The 24,128-nt window shown below is 45.7% G+C and overlaps 1 protein-coding gene across 1 annotated transcript in view; it reads right to left on the reverse strand.

Moving 5' to 3' along the window:
- Positions 1-24,128, reverse strand: part of tpk1 (thiamin pyrophosphokinase 1) — a 49,525-nt gene that overhangs the window by 12,681 nt on the left and 12,716 nt on the right. The window contains exons 5-8 of the mRNA XM_080854816.1: positions 17,489-17,561; positions 16,110-16,205; positions 8,246-8,392; positions 4,174-4,285 (exon numbers count right to left, since the gene is read on the reverse strand). Coding sequence (XP_080710942.1) covers positions 4,174-4,285; positions 8,246-8,392; positions 16,110-16,205; positions 17,489-17,561 — 428 coding nt within the window. The remainder of the gene's footprint in view (positions 1-4,173; positions 4,286-8,245; positions 8,393-16,109; positions 16,206-17,488; positions 17,562-24,128) is intronic.

A 24,128-nucleotide genomic window follows, 5' to 3' on the forward strand; every position in this document is an offset into this window, starting at 1 on the left:
TAAACCGCTAAGGGCCGTGAGTGTCAGCGAGCTTCTATTAAACAACAGTTAATGAATTGTCCACAACCTCTACATGGCCCGTCTTCAATGTCAATGTCATTTCTCAAAGAGATATGGTTCGTTTTTTTCTCCCTCCAGCACATTTAAAGCCTTTAGAAAATCTGTTCTCATGATGGTTTTTCACATTAAAGCCCGGCACATGGGATACAACCGGACTTAAACAACAGCAAATCCACTGCAACACCGCCTACACTCATTTAGGAAGAGATATGTTTGTTTACATTGCTTATTAAATGGCTCACAAAGTCTACAGAATATATCAAAACAGAACAGAGACACAGTCATTATGGGCCAAGGCTGCTGGAAATGGTTCATAATTTTGAAGAAAAACACAGAATTTGCCGGTTGCTATGGCAAAGAGGCACTATTACCCCTTCAAGCAAAACAGTTTTTACTGTTTCATCCCCTTCACTGTGGAGAAGCAAATCAAACATAGCTGAAAATGAGGCAGCAACCAGCAGAATGTTGATTAAATGGACGAAAAATGGACTTTGTCCGTCAAGCTGCTGCTAACTTTTTGATGTGCGACTGGGGGGCTGACCAATATTTGCAGATGATTTACGAACTATTATCGTAATTATTATTGCATTATAATTATCATGATTAACAAATTATTAGCCTAACCATTACCAAAGTGTTACAAATATCTGGTCCATCTATCTATGTAATGTTTATAGGTGTTTTACAAATGATTTCTTAAAGGTTTACAATTCATTTGGTAACCATTAACAAATAAATAATATTGTATACAAAATATTATGTGTGCAACAATAAACTAATTTAATAATGTAATGAGAGAGAATTATTAATAATAAGCCAATATTATACTATAACTAGCCTGACGATGTCATACTCATAATTCTAGTCAGAATATGAGTCTGAGACCGAACCATTGGGCTGTGATTATGGGGCGTGTTTCAACGAACCAGGAAAGAAAATTCCTCTTTGCTGAATTGGATACCTATAACCAATCAGAGCAACGTAGTATTATTACCATCTGATAGATTAAACTTTTACCTGATCCCGTAGGAAGGACGGCAAAAACATCGTTTCAATCGACAAATGCCTTGATCGCGTTTCTCTGTTCCTCTTTCAAAATGAATGCGCTGTCAATATCTGTTGAGATATGCCTGCTCACGTTACTTAATTAGCACTCAAGGCTAGAAGCTACCATTTGTTTCAATGTTTTTTTTGTCTACGCGTTAGCATAACCGATCAATAATGGTCTAGAGTGCTTCAGTTAAGACCTACAATCTTTGGCAACACTCGTTTTGCGTATACACAACTAACCGAGTCAATGTAGACATAAAAAAAGTCGTGTAGATAGCTTAAATCATATAAAATATGTCCCACTAAGCTCCCGAGACGGCGCCATCTTTGTCCGATGTATAGGCTATGCTATCTATATCTGTTCATCAACGTATAAAGCCCGCCCTTACAATTGTATTGGTCAGATCACTTTTCGGAGGGCTTGAATCCCTCCCAACTAGCTCGACTCCAGACTGAATCTCCCAGACCAAAAATTTTGTGGGCGGAGTTCAGGCTGGTATCCAGGCTATACTATAACATCATAATGCTTCATGAGTGCAGTCATTACTATGTATAAAAAAATTATATAGACTTATGACAATCTTCATGTGGCCTTATGAATTCTTTATAACCCTTTATGAATGTGGCATGCTTTGTGAAAACTGGGTAAAGTAAACTGTAACCAAAACTATTTTGGGGAAAGTTGTCTGATTTCAGCATTTACACTGAGAGCTGTGTTCACCAGGTATGGGACAATTGTTTCATCCAAAATAAACCCATGGGTACAAATAGCAGGCTGCCTCACAGGCTGGCTAGCAAGGTTTAGCATTTTCTCAGATGATTTATTTATCAGTCAGAGTACAGCTGCACTGTTTTCATCATAAACAATATCAAACATCAGACAACATCGACAATTCCCTCTGAACTCATACAACCTGCAGATATTATCTCTTCAAACCAATAACATTAAAGAGCTGTGGGGCGCCTACCACACAAAGCCGTTATCCCGGCTCTAATGTGATCCTCACCGAGGGCTGAGACAGTATGTTACCTGAACTCACCAAAAACTGCAACCATACCTTTTGTGTGCGTTCTGACCAACAATATTTTGCTGGCAAACATTTCACTTTGTAAAACTAAACTTTGTCATCCAGTGGAACTGTGAGGAGATCCTCAGGAACACTCTGCAGCTGATTATGAAAAAATGATTTTTATACTTAAAAACAAAGTCTAAAGGTGCATGTGTGTCACCTCTATTATGGGTCTAGTCTGTTTGATGACGCTACTCAATAAGCAGTACACTGCAGCTCATCAAGCCAAATTCCGCCATTTCATCAACTTATTTTTCATTATTTGATCATGGGGTTTGATCAAACCTCCTTTCTAATCTTAACGATAGTGATAAACAACTTGATTACAAGGCTGTGGAGATAAAAAAAAGGCTTAATGTAACGTAGGTGAACTTCAAAAACTTCTTATAAGAAAATTGTGCAGGCTTAACCCACTTCCTGGAACAAAGAGAAACCCACCGTAATTAACCAATCAGACTAAAGCGCTGCCATTATCAAAGCTGTCAAAGCACATTTTTTCCCCTTTTGTTCTTCTGCATCTGAGCATGACTGAAATAGAATGGGCCACCACGCACACAGCCAGACTCTCTCGAAGCGGAGAGGCCTGTTGCTTATCTCTGCTCAGAGGCTGAATGAAGATGAGCTGCCCTGCCTCTGCCCAGGCTGACCTGACCTCCAGGGGGCATCCTTCTCTGATCTCTCCTGAGCTGGGGAAGTTAGGGGTGCAAGGTCTGCCAGTCAGGGCCAAGAGTCAATGAAGGTTCCGGCAGCAGGCTGCAAATGAGCATCCTGCTAAAGTCAGTTGACTGGATTGAGCTGGTACGTCGTGACGTATAAAAACGGGAGCTCTAATAAACGCCGAAGCTGCATATGCTGTCTCTCAGCGATGGTGCACCCCTAATATGCCTCGATATGGCTGGGTCTCTTTTGTTCTTGTGTGGGAGGGATTCACAGTCAGATGAGAGAGCTGGCACTGCCTTCTGCATGTGTTTAAGTCATGTATCTTTCATTGCTGCCCTGCCTCCCTCTGTGCCTTTCTGCCTCCGCCTCAGCTAACGCTGCCACGGCTTCTTGTCTGCCGGCAGCGCCGGTTGCCAGATTAAGGGAATGCTTCTTTAAACCGCCCCATTATGACTAATGCCTCCAGTCATGCATGGGTCCGGCACACTTTCCACCCTAAATGAACATGCGTTACCTTGGGTATTGTCCCAGTGTGTGTGCATGTGGGAAAGAGTGAGCAGTAAATGCATGAGAAATGTGCTGTAGTGTGGGTGCAGCCAGAGTTCACCGATGCATTTCTCGGAATACCAAATGATAGTGTGGGGCGTATGTACGTTAGAGAGCACAGCGCAAGCAGCAACTTGGCCAGTCCGTAGAAAGCGCACACGGTGTCTTTGCATTTTGCATTGAGTGTACTAAACCTGCGGCAGATCGCACAACCATCACTGCTTTCTAACTGTAATTTACAGCACCCGCATCTGAACGGCATCACAGGCATTACAAGGAATCAAAAGTTTAGTGATCAGTGCTTCTAAGTCATCAATTAGAGAGATACAAGGCAGTAATGCTACACCACTCCAGCCCCTCTCAATAATAGACAGTCTATTAGCTGTAACAAATCCAATAGTGAAGCAGACATCTACCTGTAGGGCACGTAGTGGATGAAGTGAGAAAGCAATAGGAAGACAGAAATAGGCAAATAAAAGGACGAGGGGTGCTCTGGATACTGATTCCATTGTTTTTGTTTTTGTTTTGTTCCACATTTCTCCTATTCACACATCTAACATTCAATATGGATTACACCTGCACCTGAAGCAAAACAGACTGGTATTAATAAGAACAGCTTGGACAACAGCTGTAAACGGAACACTCCACAATAATTTTTCACTTTTCCTAGAAAATGAGAAAAGTGCACAGTCTGAAAGTGTGTTCAGGGTATTGTCACACTGAGGACACTGTTTTTTAGGGCTGTGCCCATGTGTAATGTGTCTGGGGGAACATGTGGTTGACTTACGGAGGTTCCACTTGAGGCCGGTGGTCTGGGTGAGGCAGGGGCCTCCGACGGGGATCAGACTGCACCATGCCCCCTCTAGTCCTGTGCTCACATTCAAATGGTGACATCTCCCCTGGAAGCACAGCACAGTATAGAGCTCAGTATAGAGCTCACACAGTCACATAGCACAGTGTAGAGCTCACACAGTCACATAGCACAGTGTAGAGCTCACACAGTCACACTACACAGTGTAGAACTCACACTGTCACACTACACAGTGTAGAGCTCACACAGTCACATAGCACAGTGTAGAGCTCACACAGTCACATAGCACAGTGTAGAGCTCACACCGTCACACTACACAGTATAGAGCTCACACCGTCACACTACACAGTATAGAGCTCGCACAGTCACACTACACAGTATAGAGCTCTCGAAGTCACACTACACAGTGTAGAGCTCTCACACTCACACTACACAGTGTAGAGCTTACAGTCACACTACACAGTATAGAGCTCACACAGTCACACTACACAGTGTAGAGCTCACACAGTCACACTACACAGTGTAGAGCTCACACAGTCACACTACACAGTGTAGAGCTTACAGTCACACTACACAGTATAGAGCTCACACAGTCACACTACACAGTGTAGAGCTCACACAGTCACACTACACAGTGTAGAGCTCACACAGTCACACTACACAGTGTAGAGCTCACACAGTCACACTACACAGTGTAGAGCTCACACAGTCACACTACACAGTGTAGAGCTCACACCGTCACACTACACAGTATAGAGCTCGCACAGTCACACTACACAGTATAGAGCTCTCACAGTCACACTACACAGTGTAGAGCTCACACCGTCGCACTACACAGTGTCAAACTTAACTCCAAAAACAATACAAATACAAAGACACAAGCCTGTACACACAGAGATAAAAACACACATCACATAAGAGTACATGGCAGTACATGGCACACAGAAACAAACATACTCAGGATTGATCCATCTTTCTCTTTCTCTTTCTCTTTCTCTTTCTCTTTCTCTTTCTCTTTCTCTTTCTCTTTCTCTTTCTCTCCCTCTCTCTCTCTCTCTCTCTCTCTCTCACACACACACACACAAATAAAGACACAGTCAAAAACAACAACCCTAAGGGCACACTTCAATGACCACATAAACCAAACACATCCATATTCTACACACAAGCACACACACACACACACACACACACACACACACACACACACACACACAAACACACACGCACACACAAACACACACACCGACACACACACCGACACACACACACACACACACACACACACACACACACACACACACACACACACACATACACACACAAACACACACACACACACTAAAGCTAAAACCAAGGTTTCAGGACAAGGCTCTCATCAATGACTGTCCAGCAGGATTAGCGCACAGAACTGTGAATGGCAACCCAGCAGACTCAGACTGGCACAAAAATGGGAAAACAGTACAGGCTTCTCACTGGTACCACGTACTGTTTGAACTCTATTTCAGTCAGTATATCACAAGCACTACGTGATTATTCTAGATGACTAGGTTGTCAAACGTAGAAGCTGAACGATACTGCACCTTCACAGGACACGTGATGTTTGTGTGAAGACATCCCACAGAGATGTGTGTGTGTGTGAAGACATTTCACAGAGATGTGTGTGTGTGTGTGTGTGAAGACATTCCACAGAGATGTTTGTGTGTGTAATGACATTCCACACTGTGTGTGAAGACAGCCCACAGAGATGTGTGTGTGTGAAGACATCCCTCAGAGATGTGTGTGTGTGCCATAGCAAATCTGTATGTGCACTGGATGTAAGCTTGAACAGCCGCCACAGTCTGTGCTACATCACATCAAGGTTATCACATCACCCCCGCACGTATACACATTAACGACTTTTGTCAACTTGAGACGTTAAACACCAGTGACTATCGTGAGAGCGCTAGTGTTTTACTGTCGATGAGCAGCACAAAGGTAGACGCTGTTTAATGTGCTTTCATAATCAGAACGTTATCTCCACCTCCTCTATGATCTTAGAGACGCTGCCTACACGGAACCACTTTAAGCAGCTTTTTTTTTTACCATCAGCATTTACAGCAATAACGTGGGTTTTCACGCCGTGAGACATGACTACATTCAGTGTTTGAAGTTTAAAGACAAACTTCTGCAGCCCACGCAGAATAAAGACGGCGCGAGCTGAGTGTAGACATGACGAAACAGTCACACTGTGCTAAGACAATTAATTGCCATTACCACACTCAAATAAAGTGAGAATAAAAAACATACTTTGGCACAGAGGACTAGGATGCAATACTTTTTATCATTTTGTTAACAAAGATTACCACAACCACATGATACTGTACTACTAAATTTCAATGCACGAGAAAGTGGTTTTATAAGTGGTATTCAGTCATCAACCTGAACTTCTAAAGGAAAGGGTCGTATTGATCAACCAGTTGTATAACATCTTCTCAGACAGGACAATGGGTAGTCCAATGCCCTGTACATTAAGGAAATATGTCTAGTCCTCTGGCATGTGAGAAAATGTAATATTGATTCAAAACTCAAAATTGATCTGGATCATCAGGGTAGGAATGTAATCCTTAACATGAACCCCTTGGTGAAGGGTTTGTTCTCGTAGAGTGAGAACACTGAATACTTTAGCATTAGACTGTACCTAAACCTTGAGAATGTTGCTACGTCTATGCTCAGCTGTGTTGAAACTGTGTTTTGTTCCATCTCCATAGTCCACAAATGTATGACATCAATAGCACTCACACTCACTAACTGGATTTGGGCAAAGTTATTGAAAATGACTGTGCATTTTGAAGCTTATGCCATCAATTTAGTGACAGAAAGAGTAAAAGTCAACACTAGACATAGATAGGGAAATTTAAGAATGAGAGAAAAAAACAGAGGAGAGAGACAGCAGTGAAAGAAAGAGTAAGGCCCAATCCCATTTCTAATCTCCACCCCTACCCTTACCCCTACCCCTTGGCCCTCGCCTTTTCAAACGGAGCCATAACGTAGGGGTAGTCGAAGGGGTTTAAACTCTAGCTCTACGAATTGGGATAGCCCTTCAACACTTACGTACGTCATCAGTACGCTGCGTCAGCTGTTACGTTACCGGAGAGCGACAGCTGTCACTCACCAGACATAAACAAACATGGCGCCTGCAGCTGTTATTAACACAATGCAACACTTCATCAAAGAAGTTTTAAAACCATGAATTACAAAGAAAATACTTTCATTTGTGTGATGCTTTTCCTGCTGTTTCCGACATTTTTAAAGGGACTCGCGCGATGTTTCTTCTTTAATGATCACGGGTTCGCAATGCATTGGGGGAAATCGGTCTCACCCCTTCGTTTGAAGTGTGCCCTCGGAAAATCTCCATTTGGAGGGGTGGAAAGCCCTTCCCCTTCCCCTTCCTTTCTGTCTTAACGTGAATTGGGACAGCCCTACCCCTCCACGTGAACGCGCAAAACGGAGGGGAAGGGGAAAGGCGAAGGGCTAAGGGGTGAAATGGGATTCAGCCTTAGTGTGCTTTGAAGAGCAGTAGATGCTTCACAGGACCAGCCTGCAGCCCTGTTTTTTGTGTGTGTGTGTGTGTTAGTTTCACCCTCTATCTTTTATTTATTTAGTGTATAAACAAACAACAAGGAGAACAGAATATGCAACAAAGCTCAACAACAAACAAACTAAAAAAGTCAATATGCCACAGTCAGACAATTCACTGAAACCCACACAGCAAAACAGCCTGCCAACATCACTGCAACTTAAATGTGCAGATCAAGTATCAACGCATACCTATATGTGGAACAGCCAACTTTGTGTGGGCCTGTCACACTATCCTCAGCACTCTACTCTACGATACAGCGAGCCTCTCACCGAGCTAGAACCTAGAACCTTGGGTTCTCAATCAAAGACATAGACAGCCATGGCTACCTTATACCAGCTTACCTGCTACAATAACACATGTACCATTCTTTACCTGTCATCCCTTAAAACTGTGGAGCTGTATTGTTAAGGTTAATGAAGAGGTTACCTCTCTGAGCAGGTAAGCCAGTGATGTGCCTTGTATCACCACTACAGGCAGGTCAGTCATTCTCTGAGCGTGGAACAGGGTCTCAACGGACGCCATTGTTTGGTCAAATCTGCCCGCCAGGCCACCCAGGGTCACTATAGTGTCCACCTATGAAGGAAAAGAGACAGCCATTTTTCACACACAAACACAAGGTATATACACTGACACTGAGTGGTCATCACTGAAAAGTGCCGAATCCCTTTGCTGAAATGGAAACTTCGATGACTTTTTTTAACTGACTTCACCACTTTCTTCAAAACTCTGTGGCTGATTCAATTTGAATTAGTCTAGGTCAGGTGTTGGATCTGAACAATGCACAGACAGATCAAATAGAGCTCAGGCCTGTTGCAACAGTGAGGAAGGACAGATAAAAAAAAAACCTTCAACTGATTTTTTTCAAAAGATTTCAACAGTGACTGACCACTCTAACCTCCTGCATTCATGTAACTTGACTAGACACCTTACAATATAAGACTGGATGATATGAAAAGATGACTATATATATATATATATATATATAAATTATCCGTAACATCTAGGCAAGACACATCTAGGTGACTTATCTTTCCAGTTTAATAAATCAGTCTAAAAAAAAAGTATTTAAAATGTAAAAGCTCTACTCCATTACAGTAAGAATGCAAATAAACATCTTCACACGTCTCCACGGTAACATCTGATCTGTATGGAAATCTGAGATTTTTAAACCCTAACAATCTCAGCAGTTTGCATTCATTCATTTTAAAAAGAAAAGACAGAACATTCTGAGAACATTCTGTCATTGTTGTGTATTGTGCAGATGACATTATTGCGGCATGAAATTCCGTAGTAATTGTGTGTTCGCATAGTGGGAAACGGGTTTGCTGTATCCTGAATAATGTAGCTCAGTACTATTCACAACAGTGTTAAACATACTAGAGTTTACCATCACATAACAGATAGTACTCTTTAGACCTTCAGTTCTGGGTATCCACCGTAAATACTGCCTGTATTCTTAACCACTATCAAAATAAGTCTTAGGAAAAAGACAACAGGCTCTTGAGGGAAATCAATTACAAAACAATCATAGGAACAAAATAACAAAGCAAGCGAAGAGAAACGGTTAGTTTCGGACTGCGAATCAAATGTGCTCGGGAGCGGGACGTTCATGGTTAATGTTGGGAGAGACTCGAGTCTGTCAGGACTGGCGGAGCGGAGTGTGGAGGAAGAGGTGGAAAAACAATCTGACAAACTCGCAACCTCCTGTCAGCTGATGAATGAAGGCAGCATACGCTGACGATCACTTCAGGGGGGCAGAGAACAATAGACTAGCAAAGGATTTGAAAAAAGCCAACCGTTGCTATGAAACATCTCGGTTACTTACGTAACCTCGGTTCCTTAAGCACGGAACAAGATATAACAAAGGGACTTGACCTAGTGTCATGGACTGGTTCGAAGAACTTATTCATTCACGCCGCTTAGGCAGGGAGAAGCGCGCTGTGCTCTGGCTCTGCCCCCACCGGAGCCTATAAAAAACACAGCCCGCTGCTCCATCATTCTTGGATCAAAATCTGAGCATTGAAACACCCACCCAAAGAAGAAAAAAAACACTGTATCACGCAACTATTGTTATATCTTGTTCCGTGCTTAAGGAACCGAGGTTACGTAAGTAACCGAGACGTTCCTTATCGCAGGAATCTGCGATATAACAACGGGACAGTTTCCATTAGCGCGTGTAAATACAGTGATTGCCATATCACCCCAACTTTATTATGCTTTGCCCTCACGGAGGTTCAGCTGGTGTTGAACGTTCATAGGGCCTTATTTGTGCTTGTGAACACTTACTAGCACTTCACCGTGCACATATGTTGAGGGAATCACTATCCCCATGTCCATATATTCGACCCTTGAACGGTTTGTTGCGTCGTGACCAGCAGAGGCAGATGAACTTATGTTTAATTAAACAATCTTACGTTTAGTATCTCGTTCATGCATTCTACCACGTAGAACCGATGAACGATTATCTCATTCTAATCCTCCTCAGGCTCTGGCGGGACCGCATTGCTGGCCCGCAGAACGCCTTGCAAGAAACTAGGCTGCGTCACATCTAACATATAGAACCTAATGAAAGTGTGGCGAGAGCTCCAGCTTGCTGCCTTGCATATCTCTTCCACTGACACGGCTTTCAACAAGGCCCAGGAAGAGGAGACCCCCCGCGTCGGATGCGCACGAAGCTTAGCGGGGGGGTCAAGAGACAAACTTGTATAAGACAACACTATAGCCTCTACTATCCACCGGGATAAGCTGGGTTTAGATAGAGGTCTGCCTTTTGCCTGCGCCCCGAAGCATACAAACAGTTGATCTGACCGTCGGAACATTTTGGTGCGCTCTACGTAGCCACGAAGGGCGCGCACCGGGCACAATGTATTCAAGCGCTCCTCCTCTGCTGACGCAAATGGGGGAGGCGAGAACACTGCCAGCTCAATCACCTGATTGCGGAACGGGGTTGTTGGGTGTGTATGCAGCATTCGGTCTCATCACTACCTTGTCCCCAGCTATCGAGAACTGAAGGCACGATGGACTGACAGACAGGGCTTGCATGTCACTAACGCGTTTTGCTGACACTAATGCCAACAACAGCGCCGTTTTCAATTAAACATATTTTATGTCCGCTGTCTCCAGGGGCTCGAATGGAGGCCCTGTCAGCGCACGTAATACAATCAGCAAATCCCATGACGGTATCAAGTGTCTGTCCGGCACTCTGAGACGTCTCACGCCTGCCATGAAACGTGACGCTAATGGGTGACAGCCCGGGGATTGACGCTCAACACACCACTTCTCGAACCTGCGCCACTTTAACGTATACAGCGATCGGGTCGAAGCTGCCCGTGCACTCACCTGAGGCTAGGAGCTTGTGCCTTTCAGGTGCCAAACCCTGAGTCGCCACAGCTCTGGCTGAGGATGCCAGATCGACCTGTGCGCCTGCGTTAGGAGATCCCTCCTCAAAGGTAGTTCCCATGATGGCTGCACAGACATTCTGATTAGGTCTGCCAACCACGGGTGACTGGGCCAGTGGGGGGCCACTAATAATAATTCCTTGCCCTCGACCGATATTCTGCTTAACAGCGGTGGGAGAAGCGGGATCGGGGGAAAAGCATACAGACGCAAGTTCGGCCACTGGTGGCTCAGCGCGTCCAGGCCCAACGGGGGACTGTCGCCCCCCAGTGAGAACCATAGGGGGCAACAGGTGTTCTCTCTGTTGGCAAACAGATCCACCTCCGCTTTGTAAAAGCGTTGCCATATCTGTTCTACTACCTGAGAGTGCAGAGCCCAGTCCGTCGCCCGAGGGTTGCCTCTCGATAGTAGGTCTGCTCCGTAGTTGAGCTTGCCTGGTATGTGTAACACTCTGACTGAGGGAAAGTGCGCTGCTGCCCATAAGAGCAGGCGATTCGCCCATTGATACAGTGACTGAGAACGCACCCCTCCCTGGCGATTGATATATGCCATAGCAGAGGTGTTGTCTGTTCTCACCAGTATGTGATGACCATCTAATCTGGGTAGAAAATGCTGCAGGGCTAAAAACACTGTTTGTAGCTCTAACACATTGATGTGTGACTTGGCCTGCTCTGCAGTCCAGAGGCCGTTCACTGATCTCCCTTCGCAGACCGCCCCCCACCCTGTTGTGGAGGCGTCTGTGGTCACTACCACGCGGTGCGTCACCACGCCCATCGAGCCCGCTTTGGCGAAGAACCGGGGTGATTTCCAGATCGCCAGCGCCTTCATGCATCTGGCGTTCACTGTCAGCTTGCGGTACCTGTCTCTGGTGGAGCTGAGCTTCATGGAGAGGTACCATATTTGAAACGGCCGCATGCGTAATAGCCCTTGGGGTAACGCAACGGCGGCTGACGCCATCATCCCTAGCAGCCTTTGGCAGCAAAAGAGACGTCACCGTCCACCCCTGCCTGAACTGGCGAGCACATGATTGAATGGCCCTTATCCTTGCTGGGGACAGAGACACCTTCATTGAGGTGGAATCCAGTACCATACCTAGAAACGGGGCGCGCTGTTGGGGGACCAACGCACTTTTGTCCCTGTTTATAACAAAGCCTAGTCGATGCAGGTGTGCCAACACTAGATGGCAGTCCTGCTCCACCGCTGACTTCGATCGTGCACATATCAGCCAATCGTCCAGGTAAGTGAGGATTCGTATTCCTCGCTGCCTTAATGGGGCGACTGCTGCGTCCACGCATTTCGTGAACACCCTCGGGGCTAATGACAGGCCGAACGGGAGGGCACGAAATTGGTATGCTGTTCCTTTGAACGCGAACCTCAGAAACCTCTGGTGTCTGCGGCAAATCGGTATATGGAAATATGCATCCTAGATCTATGGAGACAAACCAATCGTTTGGCTGTATGCACTGAATGAGCTTTCGTGGAGTCAGCATTCTGAACTTCAATCTTTTTAATGCTTTGTTCAACGTGCGTAGATCTAGTATGGGTCGATAATTCCCATCCTTCTTTGGGATGAGAAAATATCGGCTGTATACCCCAGCGTTCGTCTCCTCGGGAGGGACCACTGTTATAGCACCTTTCTTGAGCAGTGAGCTTATCTCTTCCAATAGGAAACTCGTCTGCTCCAGAGGCACGACTGATTGGATCACACCGCTGAACCTCGGAGGGGGGCGGGCGAATTGCAGCGCGTAGCTGTCTGTAATAGTTTTTAGCACCCATAGTGGTGCTGCGCATGCACGCCAAACGTCCGCACAGTCCGCTAGGCTGGGCCTCAGGTTGAATCTGTCGGTTTCTAAACCGCTCATTGTCAATCTTTCTAAACCTAAACCTGTTCCCACTCCGCATAAGGAGGGGGGTGAGGTTGGGGGCTGTTCCCCCATGGTTTGAATAAAAAAATTGTTTTGCAAACGCTGGGGCTGCGTTGCGGGGGGAGTTACACAAGCATGCCTTATGACTGGCCCCGAAGGGGCAGGGTGAATGACATGAACCTTTGAATGTTGTTCTTGTTGGGATACTTTTACCGTGCTTGTCATGATCTGTGCATGAGAGCGACTCAAAGCTTTCCTTGGTGGCCAGGGATCCACCACTCTCCCCTCCGTGGACAAGAACCCTCTCTCAGGATGACGGATTCTTATTGTAGCCTCTGCCACGGCCACGGCCACGTCGTCCCTGGTGGGTAGTGCCCTGCGCAGCGCGCGCTGGCTGCGGCTGTGCTTGCGGCTGTGCCGCGGGGCGGAACTGATGTCTGTTCCACCCTCGAGCTCCGGCTTGCATCTTTGCCGGAGGAACGGGGGACTTAAACCCGCTCCTCTTCTGCCCAGCACTCGGGGTTCGCTGTCCCGATGAAAACTGGGCGTCGGAGCTCCCTGAGCGAGGCATCCACGAGGGGCACCTTCTCCCTGTCTGTCATCTTAGACAGAGACAGCCACAACGACCGGTTGGTTGCCACGCTCGCTCCCATGACTCTCCCCAGAGCCTGGGAAGTGCACCACGTCAGACGCAGCGTGAGATCCGTAGCTCGCCGGAGCTCCACTACGGTCTCGTTGCCCTCCCCCATCGATGCTGCGAGCTCTGCCAGGAGCTTAGCCTGATAGCGCTGTAGCAGCGCGGCCGTGTTCGTGGAACACGCCGCCTGCCCAGCCGCCAAATAGGCTTTCTCCGCCAGCGCCGCCTGATGCCTGGCCACCCCAGTAGGCAACTGGGGTCCAAGACCGAGGCGCATCGTGGGGGTGGAAGGGGCTAGGTAGCCCGCAACCGCCTCCTCAACCGGAGGGAACGTGAGGTAGCCAAACTCCTCCGCTTTGTCTACATTTAAGTAGCATCCGAAGCCTGGCACAGGGGCTCGCCCCGAGTAGGGCGTACTCCACGTAGCCTTGACTTCCTCGTGCACCTCCTCGAAGACGGGGAGGGTGCACTGAGCCACCACTGGAGGGCCCCCATAAAACATCCCGTCCAGCAGGGATGATCGTCCCTTGGGCGGAGGAGGGAGAGGGAGACTCAGAGCGTGCGCCGCTCTCATAGCCACCTCGTGTAGCTGCTGGGCCAGCATTTTCGATGTGACCGCGGGCGAGCTAGCCCGTGGTAGCGCCACATCCATCTCCCCCTCCTCCTCCTCTTCCTCTTCCTCCTCGCCCGAGGCATACGAGTAGTCCACCAGACTCTCTGTATCTAGCCCAAAATCAAATTGCCCACCGGAGATAGCACTAAATCCGGAGGGTAACTCCACCATCTCAGGGTCTGGGCTGACCAAGAGGGCAGGCGAGGCGAAAGGGGACTGACAGCACTGAACTGCCTGGGGCCGAGGAGGCGACCAGCCTGACCGGGGACCGCTCCCCGGTTGGCACTGCAGTCGCTGTGTCATCGCGCTCCCATAGCGCGAAACGTCTCCTGCCCCTGGCTACGGTCATCGTAGCACAAATGTTGCACCAGGAGTCGATGCCACCCACCGCCGCCTCCGCGTGCTCCCTACCGAGGCAGAGAACACAACGTCGGTGACGGTCGCCCTTCTCCTTGGCATGAAAACACCCCGGGTAACTCTGGCGCAACATCTCTGTAAAAAAGGAGAAATGTTAAGCACACAGAGAAATAATAAGCACACTATCCCCAACACGAGGTTAGCAAACCCCGCTAGCAGGCTAGTCAGAGACTAGCTAGTCTAACACGTTGCTGACAGTGAACTTGACTTTCTAAAAGCAAGTCGTACTTGTAGCACTCTTGAGGTAGTGAAGGTTAAAATAACCCGAAACTCACCAGCTCGTAATGAGTATTAATCACTTGTAGAAAATAGAAACAAGTATTTATACGGCCAGTTATAGCGTAGAGAATAATCTCGGAGTCCAAATCTTACGCGAAGATTTTGAAAAAGAATGATGGAGCAGCGGGCTGTGGTTTTTATAGGCTCCGGTGGGGGCGGGGCCAGAGCACAGCGCGCTTCTCCCTGCCTAAGCGGCGTGAATTAATAAGTTCTTCGAACCAGTCCATGACACTAGGTCAAGTCCCGTTGTTATATCGCAGATTCCTGTGATAAGGAACTACAATAGGCAATATACAAGAACACGCATTAATGGTTTAGTGGAGAGGAGGGCGCATTACAGAGGAAATATATATATTCTTTTATATTCTTTTCCTTTTTTTTTCATCGAACTGCTTTCGGCCTCAACCTTTCGCATGTCCTCTCTGGAGGTCTGCTGGCTGATACCCCCCCCCCCCCCCCCACACCTCCATTATTCTCGAGTGCTGAACTGATTGCTACTCTGATTGAGCGATGAGTGAAACTGGACCAGAAATCCAGATTGTTTATGAATGTACGGTTTTCTGCACATGAAGAGAGAGAGAGGGAGGGAGGGCGAGAGAGAGAGAGAGAGAGAGGGAGACAGAGAAAGAGAGAGAGAGAGGAAGGGGGAGAGGGATCGGAAGGGAGAGGGGGATAAAGGAAAGAATAGGGAAAGAGAAACAGAGAGAGGGAAAAGAACAGGAAATGAAGAGGAGAAGAAGGGAATAGAAAGAAAAACGGAAAGAGAGGTAGCAAAACTGTTTTGATTATTTGCTTAACACACACAGTAAGAGATGTCGTCACCATGGCTCCGTATTCATGTTGCAGTGATGAGCTTTTGAGACAAGAGTGCATGAAGTGACAAAAGAAACATAAAGAGAGGGAGAGAGTAAGAGTGAGAGTGAGAGTGAGAGTGAGAGTGAGTGTGAGTGTGAGTGTGAGTGTGAGTGTGAGTGTGAGTGTGAGTGTGAGAGTGAGAGTGAGTGTGAGAGAGAGAGAGTGAGAGAGGTCGAATGAAAAAGAGGGAGGGTGAGGGTAGGTGCTGAACAGCAGAAGCTCTGATACCTGCAGTTGCTGCTCTCTAATTTTCTCCACCATGATGGCCAGGCACTTTGTGAAGTCAGTCAGGTCTTGATCCGACGTTTCTATGAGCTTGCAGTTCTGAAAGCAGAAGGGAGATAACAGCTATCACAGCTCTCTCTCTCCCTCTCTTTCTTTCTCTCTCTCTCTCTCTCTCTCTCTCTGTCTGTCTGTCCGTCCGTCCGTCTGTCTGTCTCTCCGTCCGTCTGTCCGTCCGTCTGTCTGTCTGGGCACCTGTGATATCTGTAGTGGCGTTGGACTCTTTCCGATGAGGGGAATAGTGGGGAGGCACCTGACTGAGGGAGCTGCACTCAGAGCAGGATGTGAGGGTTCCTCAGGGCTTGCTTTTGAACACCTAACCTATGTGGGATTTGTTGAACAAAAGACTAGAGCGGTGCAGTGCCTGATATGTTAGGTGCCACTCTACTTTATGTCACAACCTCCACAGATGAACAGAACAGGGGAAACCTTACTGCTGTGCCATTAAGGGCATGTACTTCTACACAGCAGTATTAAAGTATTTAGTCAGGAGTATACGGTTTTGTTGTTTACAGTAGTGTACTATTTTGTCAAAACATGAAAAACAAGAGCAATCCGAGATTTCTGACCTCCAGCAAGGAGGTACACAAATCCGGATCCAGATCATCCTGAAATTTTAATGGGAATGTCCCAGGACCAAGATCCACCTCTGGTGAAAATTTCAGAAAGATCCGCCCAGTAGTTTTAGAGAAATCTTGTCCACAGACAGACAAACGGACAAATAAATAAATAAATTAATTAATTAATTAACGGACCCGATCGCAGAACCTCCTTGCTGGAGGTAATAAGTACCAAGTACAACTACCAAAAGGCTAGTTGGTGTGTAGATGGCCTTCGGTGTTTCACTGGCTAAGCAAAAGTCAACAGTGAACCCTCTTATTGCAATGCTCCTCAAGCTGAGCTGTAACTGTCCCTGGCTGCAAGGTCGCCAGAGAAACAATGTTCCAGGTTAGAGCACTGGCCTTGGTTAGGGCGCAAATTTGACCAAGTCTGACTTTTCACACTCCTCTAACAATCTCTGATCAGAACACGGTTACTATGGCAACCTGGATGAAGGAGTGGCCCTAGAGGAGAGTACTATGGAACTTCAGCACAGGTTCAACCTTGACAACTCTCAGAACTCTGAGTCAAGGTTAGTGACTACAGTATGGTGTGCAAGGCAAAAACAGACTTTGGAGTTCATAAAAAATGTCATGGCACGTCTTCAAAGTTTCTAATTTCATTAAAATCTTAAACAGTTTATCTCTACATTGAGATTTGACTGATCTGATCTGACTGAAATCTATCTCTATACAATACAAGTCAGTGCAATGAAGATGACTGACCTTTTCTCCATAGAAGGCCTTGACCACAGGCTTTATGGAATCAAAGTCTCCGCTTATGTAGTCTGGGAGGAAACTTCATGGAGCACAGGAAAAAAAGGAGAGAAACAGGTTAGAGTGTAGTTTGGGGCAGCTATCCATTTCTTTTTCATATGTCTGAACCGCAGCTGCACAAGGGTCACTGGGATGAGAGGCATGAGAAGCCACACTGACAGGTATTGGCCCGGGCCAACGCCTCGCTGCCACTCACAAACCTCCTATCTCTGTCCCACATAAACACACACAAAGGCAGGTGAGACGGGCTCTGACAGACAATGAATTGCTACACGCCGCGGCACGCCTTGTCTACCCCGCCAGCCTTCCCCAAATGCACATGCTATGCCCCAACGACTGTGTGGCTATACAGATTTAAGATACCGAGATACAATGACAAGATTTTCTTCGCTATGGTGAATCAAATATTTCTTTTGAAAGGAACGGATATGTCAGGGTGCCTTTGATTCTCGCTGTTTTTCTTCTTCTCTCTCCCCCTTTCTACCTTGAGGAAAGGAATATTGGAATGCAGTGTTGGTATCTGGAGGTATTAAACCCTCAACATTACGATTTCATGCTCGAGTGGCTAGTGTATGTAGTCTTTGAGAGCACGGCTGGCGTTCTGGTTTGCTGGGCGAAAGTGATACAGTCAGGGATTATACTGTCAGCTTTATCTTCATCACACGCTCCGGCACAAACAGCATCAGAACAAACAAACCCTCGAGTCCAATCTCCCCTTACAGGCCCGGAAATCACCATTACTGCTCCAGCAACAGGGCACGTGTGAAAACAAGCAGTTCACGACAACTAATATAACGGTACTCTCCTCAGTCCAGACAGCCGCCCTCAGGCAATCCATGAAACACTGCTTTATTTGGCACAGGGTGTTCATAACGACTGTTTTCTTGGCGATTAGGGCACCTGTGATCCTGAATTCCTGGCAAGACGTGTCAAATTAAATCACATTCTCTATGCTTGTAGTGTCGACAATAATACAATCCATTCGTATTCCACAAGAACAAGAAATTAAAAGGATTCAAGGAACTGCCGTCAGAGTAACAAAGAATGGAAACAATGAGATTGCCTGAGGCCTCAGGAACCTCAACCTTAAGTCAGAGGGTGATTAGCCTGTGGTAAAGTCTACAACACTACAAAAATTATTCATAGAGGACAATGTACTAGGTCATCTAAAGCAACAGCCTGGCTTTAAACATCCAAAATGAAATAACTGAAACCACTGTACAAAATTGGGTGTCGTGCTCTCATGCCACCTACCCAGCTGTTTAGTGGTGAACAGGGACCACTCTTCAGACGTCATGGTTTTAAAAAGGAAAAAAAATCTCCTCAGAGCCTCCGCACTCTGGGTGTATTGCCCTCTCCAATTGACTTTCAGCTAAATGAGCAAGCGAGCATAAATAACCTTGAGAGCAGACAGGTCACTGTTAAATGAGCCCTTTCCTATTGACATTTCACAACTCATGCAGCCTGGGCTTCCTGTGGCAAAGCAAAAGTCGGCTAAGGCAACGGCAAAGCCAAAATTACATTTCGCACCAGCATTCAAGTGTCTCTTGTTATCACAGATCCAATTTATGATTTAAAAAGTCTTAATTAAGAATTGAATTGTATTTGTTTCAGGAGGTTCCTGTAAAAAAAAGAAATGTGTTACATTTGCCAAGGGTTTCCTTTTACCTCAAAGGCCACTGTTGAAAAGCTCAGTTCTCATGTCATAGTTTCCCTTCTCATTTGTTACATGTAATGACATTAGGATGAAACAAAACGAAACATTTCTGCCCATGATACCAAGGACATCTGAAGGGCCATTTTGTTTGTTGACTGCATTCTTAAATCTTCCCCTTTACATATCAATAGCTAACGCTCACTAGTGGATTGGTTAGCAGAAGCATTTCATTCAGACTGCTCTCTTGGGCCTCCCAATGCTAGTTGACTTCCATCAGCATGGTGTAGAAGAGGGCTACTTAAATGTCTAGTTAGCTAAAGGTAAGTATATTCAGGCAACCAGGCCTGTTGTGATAAAGAATAAATAACAGTACTTTGGTAAAGTGCATGACCTGGAATTATATGAGGGGCCCAACACCTCTTCAGACATATAGATAAACCAAGTGGTCTCATTAGAATGTAGCACACATTGTCTCAAGGTGTAAAAGAGATGCTTGTCTACTTCAAGGACCAGAGGAAAACAACTTGGCAAACACACACACACACACACACACACACACACACACACACACACAGTCACACGCACACAGAGCACAATGTCTCTTCTATTGTATCCACCCATCTAACATCGGGGGCCTTGGGCAAACCACTGAACCCCATCACAGTATTTCCCCTTGCTATATAACGATCTCTTCTGTTGTCTCCTAATGACTTAAAGCCTCTTTAAAATCACATCAACCCTACCCCTCTTGACTTGATTACAGGAGCAGACAATCACTAGCTGATTACATTGCCTCTCATCATCCCTTACTTACCAATCAGGGGAGGTCAGTCAGGTCATCAGCACACGGACACACGGGCACACGCACACACACACACACAGATATACTCCCAACATCTGGAATCGTAACCATGTAATAGCGCAATAATAACAGCAATAAAAAAAAACCTCAACCCACCAAAACAAAACTAACATGACTATAACCACAATGAGAAATATGCATTTTCCAAAGATAATTGTCCGGAGGATTGTGTTTCCAAGTTTGCCGTGTTCAGTGTTCTATGTAGGGTATTCACTTCTAGGGGAAGTTTAAGGCGGTCATTAAAAATGTAATTACTGTAAGTTTATCTCCACCCACATCCAAATCCTCTGTAAGTCATTATCACATCATGCGGTGGTGGCTAAGGATGGCCTAGCCTGGGTAATGGACTCAACTCAGCAGGGCAACATAACAGCAGTAGAAAAAAACAATACGTGAGGGGGGAAAAAGCAAGGAAAAAGTCCATCTCCTGGCTAACTCCATTACCTGTGAAACACACAGCAAAAATATAATGCATTTTGACTCCAGATTTCTGATTGCCTTCAGGTGACAAATTATCCAGCCCTTTGACGCTGTTAGGAAGCATTGCCATTCAATTACGCTTTCACACCTGCCTGTCGGAGTTAATTAACCTTTCATACAGGAACTGTGACCTCAGGTGCAAACTCAGGAGATACGGTACAGCTGGGGGTGTGGAGTAGGGTGGGGGGGCTGGAGCAAACTTCCTCCAAGATTGATTAGGGGCCAGGTTTAATGGCAGCCATTTTGTAACCCGAGTGAGGAACAGCTCCTCTCCCGGCCTCCCCACCGCCAGTGATACACGGCATAAATGTAACATTATCCACCGAGGCCAGGGAAACACACACACACACAAACACACACACACACACACACACAAACACACACACACACACACACACAAACACACACACACACACACAAACAAACACACACTCACTCACTCACTGACACACTCACTCTAACTCTCACACTTACACTCACACTCACACTCACGCGCACACGTGCACACGCACACGCACACGCACACGCACAAACACACACACACACACACACACACACACACACACACACACACACACACACACACACACACAACAACAGAAAGTGAATTTCAGCTACAGCTACTAAACAAACCAGCGTGTCCCAGCTAGCGGTATGGTCCAGTGAAGCCAGGGGCGGAGTGGCCATCGGGAGGACCGGGATTTTTCCCGGTAGGCCGGTCGGCCAATAATCTATCGAGAACCAGCCTGCAGACCGGCCTTCGCAGCCGTCGTGTCAAATTCATGAGCGGCCCATCGAGATTACATGTACGTCTAATCATGGTCCCGTGAAAATCTCTAAGTTCTCTGAGAGTTCTATGGTTCAGCAGTCCAACCACTATTTATAGCTCTATTTGTCTCTGTACATCACACCTATGGTGTGTGTCAAACTCACTCCCATTAATCCAACCTTCTGATTTTTGTTTAGCCTCCTATATTGATGTAATTCTTTTTTATTCAGACGCTTCATTAGGCTACTTTCATGACCACAAATATAAATTGGCCAGCGATTGAATTCGTTTTTTGTTGAATGTAGAATGGTCGGAGCAAATTGCCTCATGGGAAATGCGTATCGTTGTGCCTTTATCAAGTGAACCTAGGGAGATAAATTAGCGGCTATCAGCGAGAGAGAGCAGGTGAAGTGGACCTGATTGAGGGACATAAGAGAAAGGAGAAAGGAGGGGGCAAAAAGGCCAGACTGAAAAAGAGGCGGATGCTGGAGGAAAGTGCATCAAAATGTACAAGAATTACGGATTTATTCAACCAGCCGTCAACTAAATGCGAGTGAGTTGACAGGACACATTGTTGCGAATTAGCATAACATTTGAGCCAATACGGGACGCGATTTGTTCCGTATTTCCATAAATGTACATATACAAATACACTGTCACTGTCACTGTCATGTCTGTCACCCACACATCAACACTAAATCTAACAATAATGATCAAAAGCCGCCCGTTTGTTTGTGTAGTTGATATGGGAGGTGGAGGGGATGCGGGTTGGGCCAGTTTTGGGCACGTTGTGGGCCGGTGGTGGGCCGGTGCAGTCAGAATTGTCCCGGTGGATTTTTGTGTCCCACTCCGCCCCTGAGTGAAGCCATTTGTGCTTTAAGAGCCCTGGCCTTCATTAAACTTAAATTACAAACTAAAAAAGTCGTAAGGAACGATCTAATTGAAGCGAGTGTGAGATAATAATAGGCTATGCGTGGGCAGTCCAGAAAATACCACTCACCAAAATACTCTAATACAGATGCAACATTGCAAAGGTGTTATTATTTGGGCACCAAACACCTGGATGAAAGCCTGTCATCATAGGATATACTGAATTCATCTAAACATACAGAGGGAAAACCTGAGCTTTCTAATCTCTTTTGATTACTCCCACTTTTCAAGCCATTCTGCAAAAAACTGACTAGTTTCCTAAAGTGCCTTGTCAGTTTTGGGCCTTGGTGGATTGTTTCAGTTGCTCAAACACATGGTTATGCTTCAGTCCTTTGATGCTGTTCTGGCAATCAGCTATCACAATAAAAAAAGCATTCCCCTTTGTAAAAGGGAACCATGACAACAATGGCTGCACATATGGTGAACTACCAAGAGAAAGCACAGAGAGAATGCTCAATAACAGCAGCTCCAAGGGACAAATATTAATGGCAGTGAACTAGTGGCAGTGAACTAGTGTTGTGAGGTTTGGCTGACAGTGTTTTGAGGTTTGGCTGACAGCTTTTGCTTCCAGTTGATAAACCATGGGAGAGACCTGGCATGACAGCGTGGCTCACAACCTGTCACTCTCTCTGAAAGGGAGGACAACAGATAGTTTCCTCCATAGGGCTTGCGGCCCCTTCCATATTGATATTTGATTGTTCAATCTGCTTTATAGTGTGGTTGTACATAAATATACCACAACAATAATGTACATTAATCACATCTGAAACTGAAGACAGAAATGATTTAATGTTAGCATGTTTCTATTTTAAACAACTAATAAATAAGTGGTGTGATGGGTTATTGGATCCAGAATACTACACTGGATGAAGTCAGTCAATCAATCTAGAACATTTGTCTTTTAATTTTCTCTTGTTAGATATGAAGATCGATGGGTGTCATGGCAACTTCTGATGTTTTAATAAAAAATGCCTAATTAAAACAGACTATATTTATGTTTTCACCAGCTAATTAACTTTTTTGCACTTTTTTCACGAGGATTGACGATCTTCGTTCAAGGTAAGGAACTCTTTAGGTGCTGGTATGAGGCCCTAACACCACTCACTGCTGAAGCTTATTGTCAACTGCTGTCTGTATCCGTGCATGATTAAACACTGACAACGGGCAATCAAGTATACACTAGGGGAAAGTTGTGACATAATGCCAGATTAGAGCATCCAAAATATCGGCAGAAAAATACCACACTATACTGGCAAACATTCTATTTGGAAATGGGAATCAGGGAAATTAGTTTGCTCTGGCAGTTGACATAAAGGAATAACAGAATTCTGTTGCATCACCACCGTCAAGATAGGCAAGCACAGCAGTCTACAGAAAATCTGTTTACACCAAAAAATAAACAATGAAACAGCACGGCATGAAAATGTAGTAAAAACAGTCAGCAAAGTGGCTTTGAGAAACAAATCAGTAAATATATTCAACTCGACGGATGCATCACTAACTCCTAATTTACATTTCTGCTTTCTTTTTGGTTCTTGTGATCAAGCAGCACAAGCAACAGAAGCAAGTGTTTCAGTGGGACTGTGTTGCCCAGAAACAGTTTAGGGACACATGAATGGCTTTAATGAACAGCGGTGGAAAACAATGCCCAAATGTCTAACTGGAAACATCTCAGAATATGTCAATACACATGTTTGATACACTTTCTGACAGAAGATGATTTTGATGTGACCTCAAATTTCAGATAAATTGCAAAGCCTATTACCAACCGCTACCAACCAGGCCTAAAATGGATCTGTCCTGTCCGAAATCGCTGGCATATGATGGATAGAAAATCATGAGAAGCTCGAATCCCAACACTAACTCAAGCCCCCTTCTCCTGACAGGCGAG

This window comes from Sprattus sprattus, assembly GCF_963457725.1.
Source record: "Sprattus sprattus genome assembly, chromosome: 17".
In the NCBI taxonomy this organism is placed as follows: Eukaryota; Metazoa; Chordata; class Actinopteri; order Clupeiformes; family Clupeidae; genus Sprattus; species Sprattus sprattus.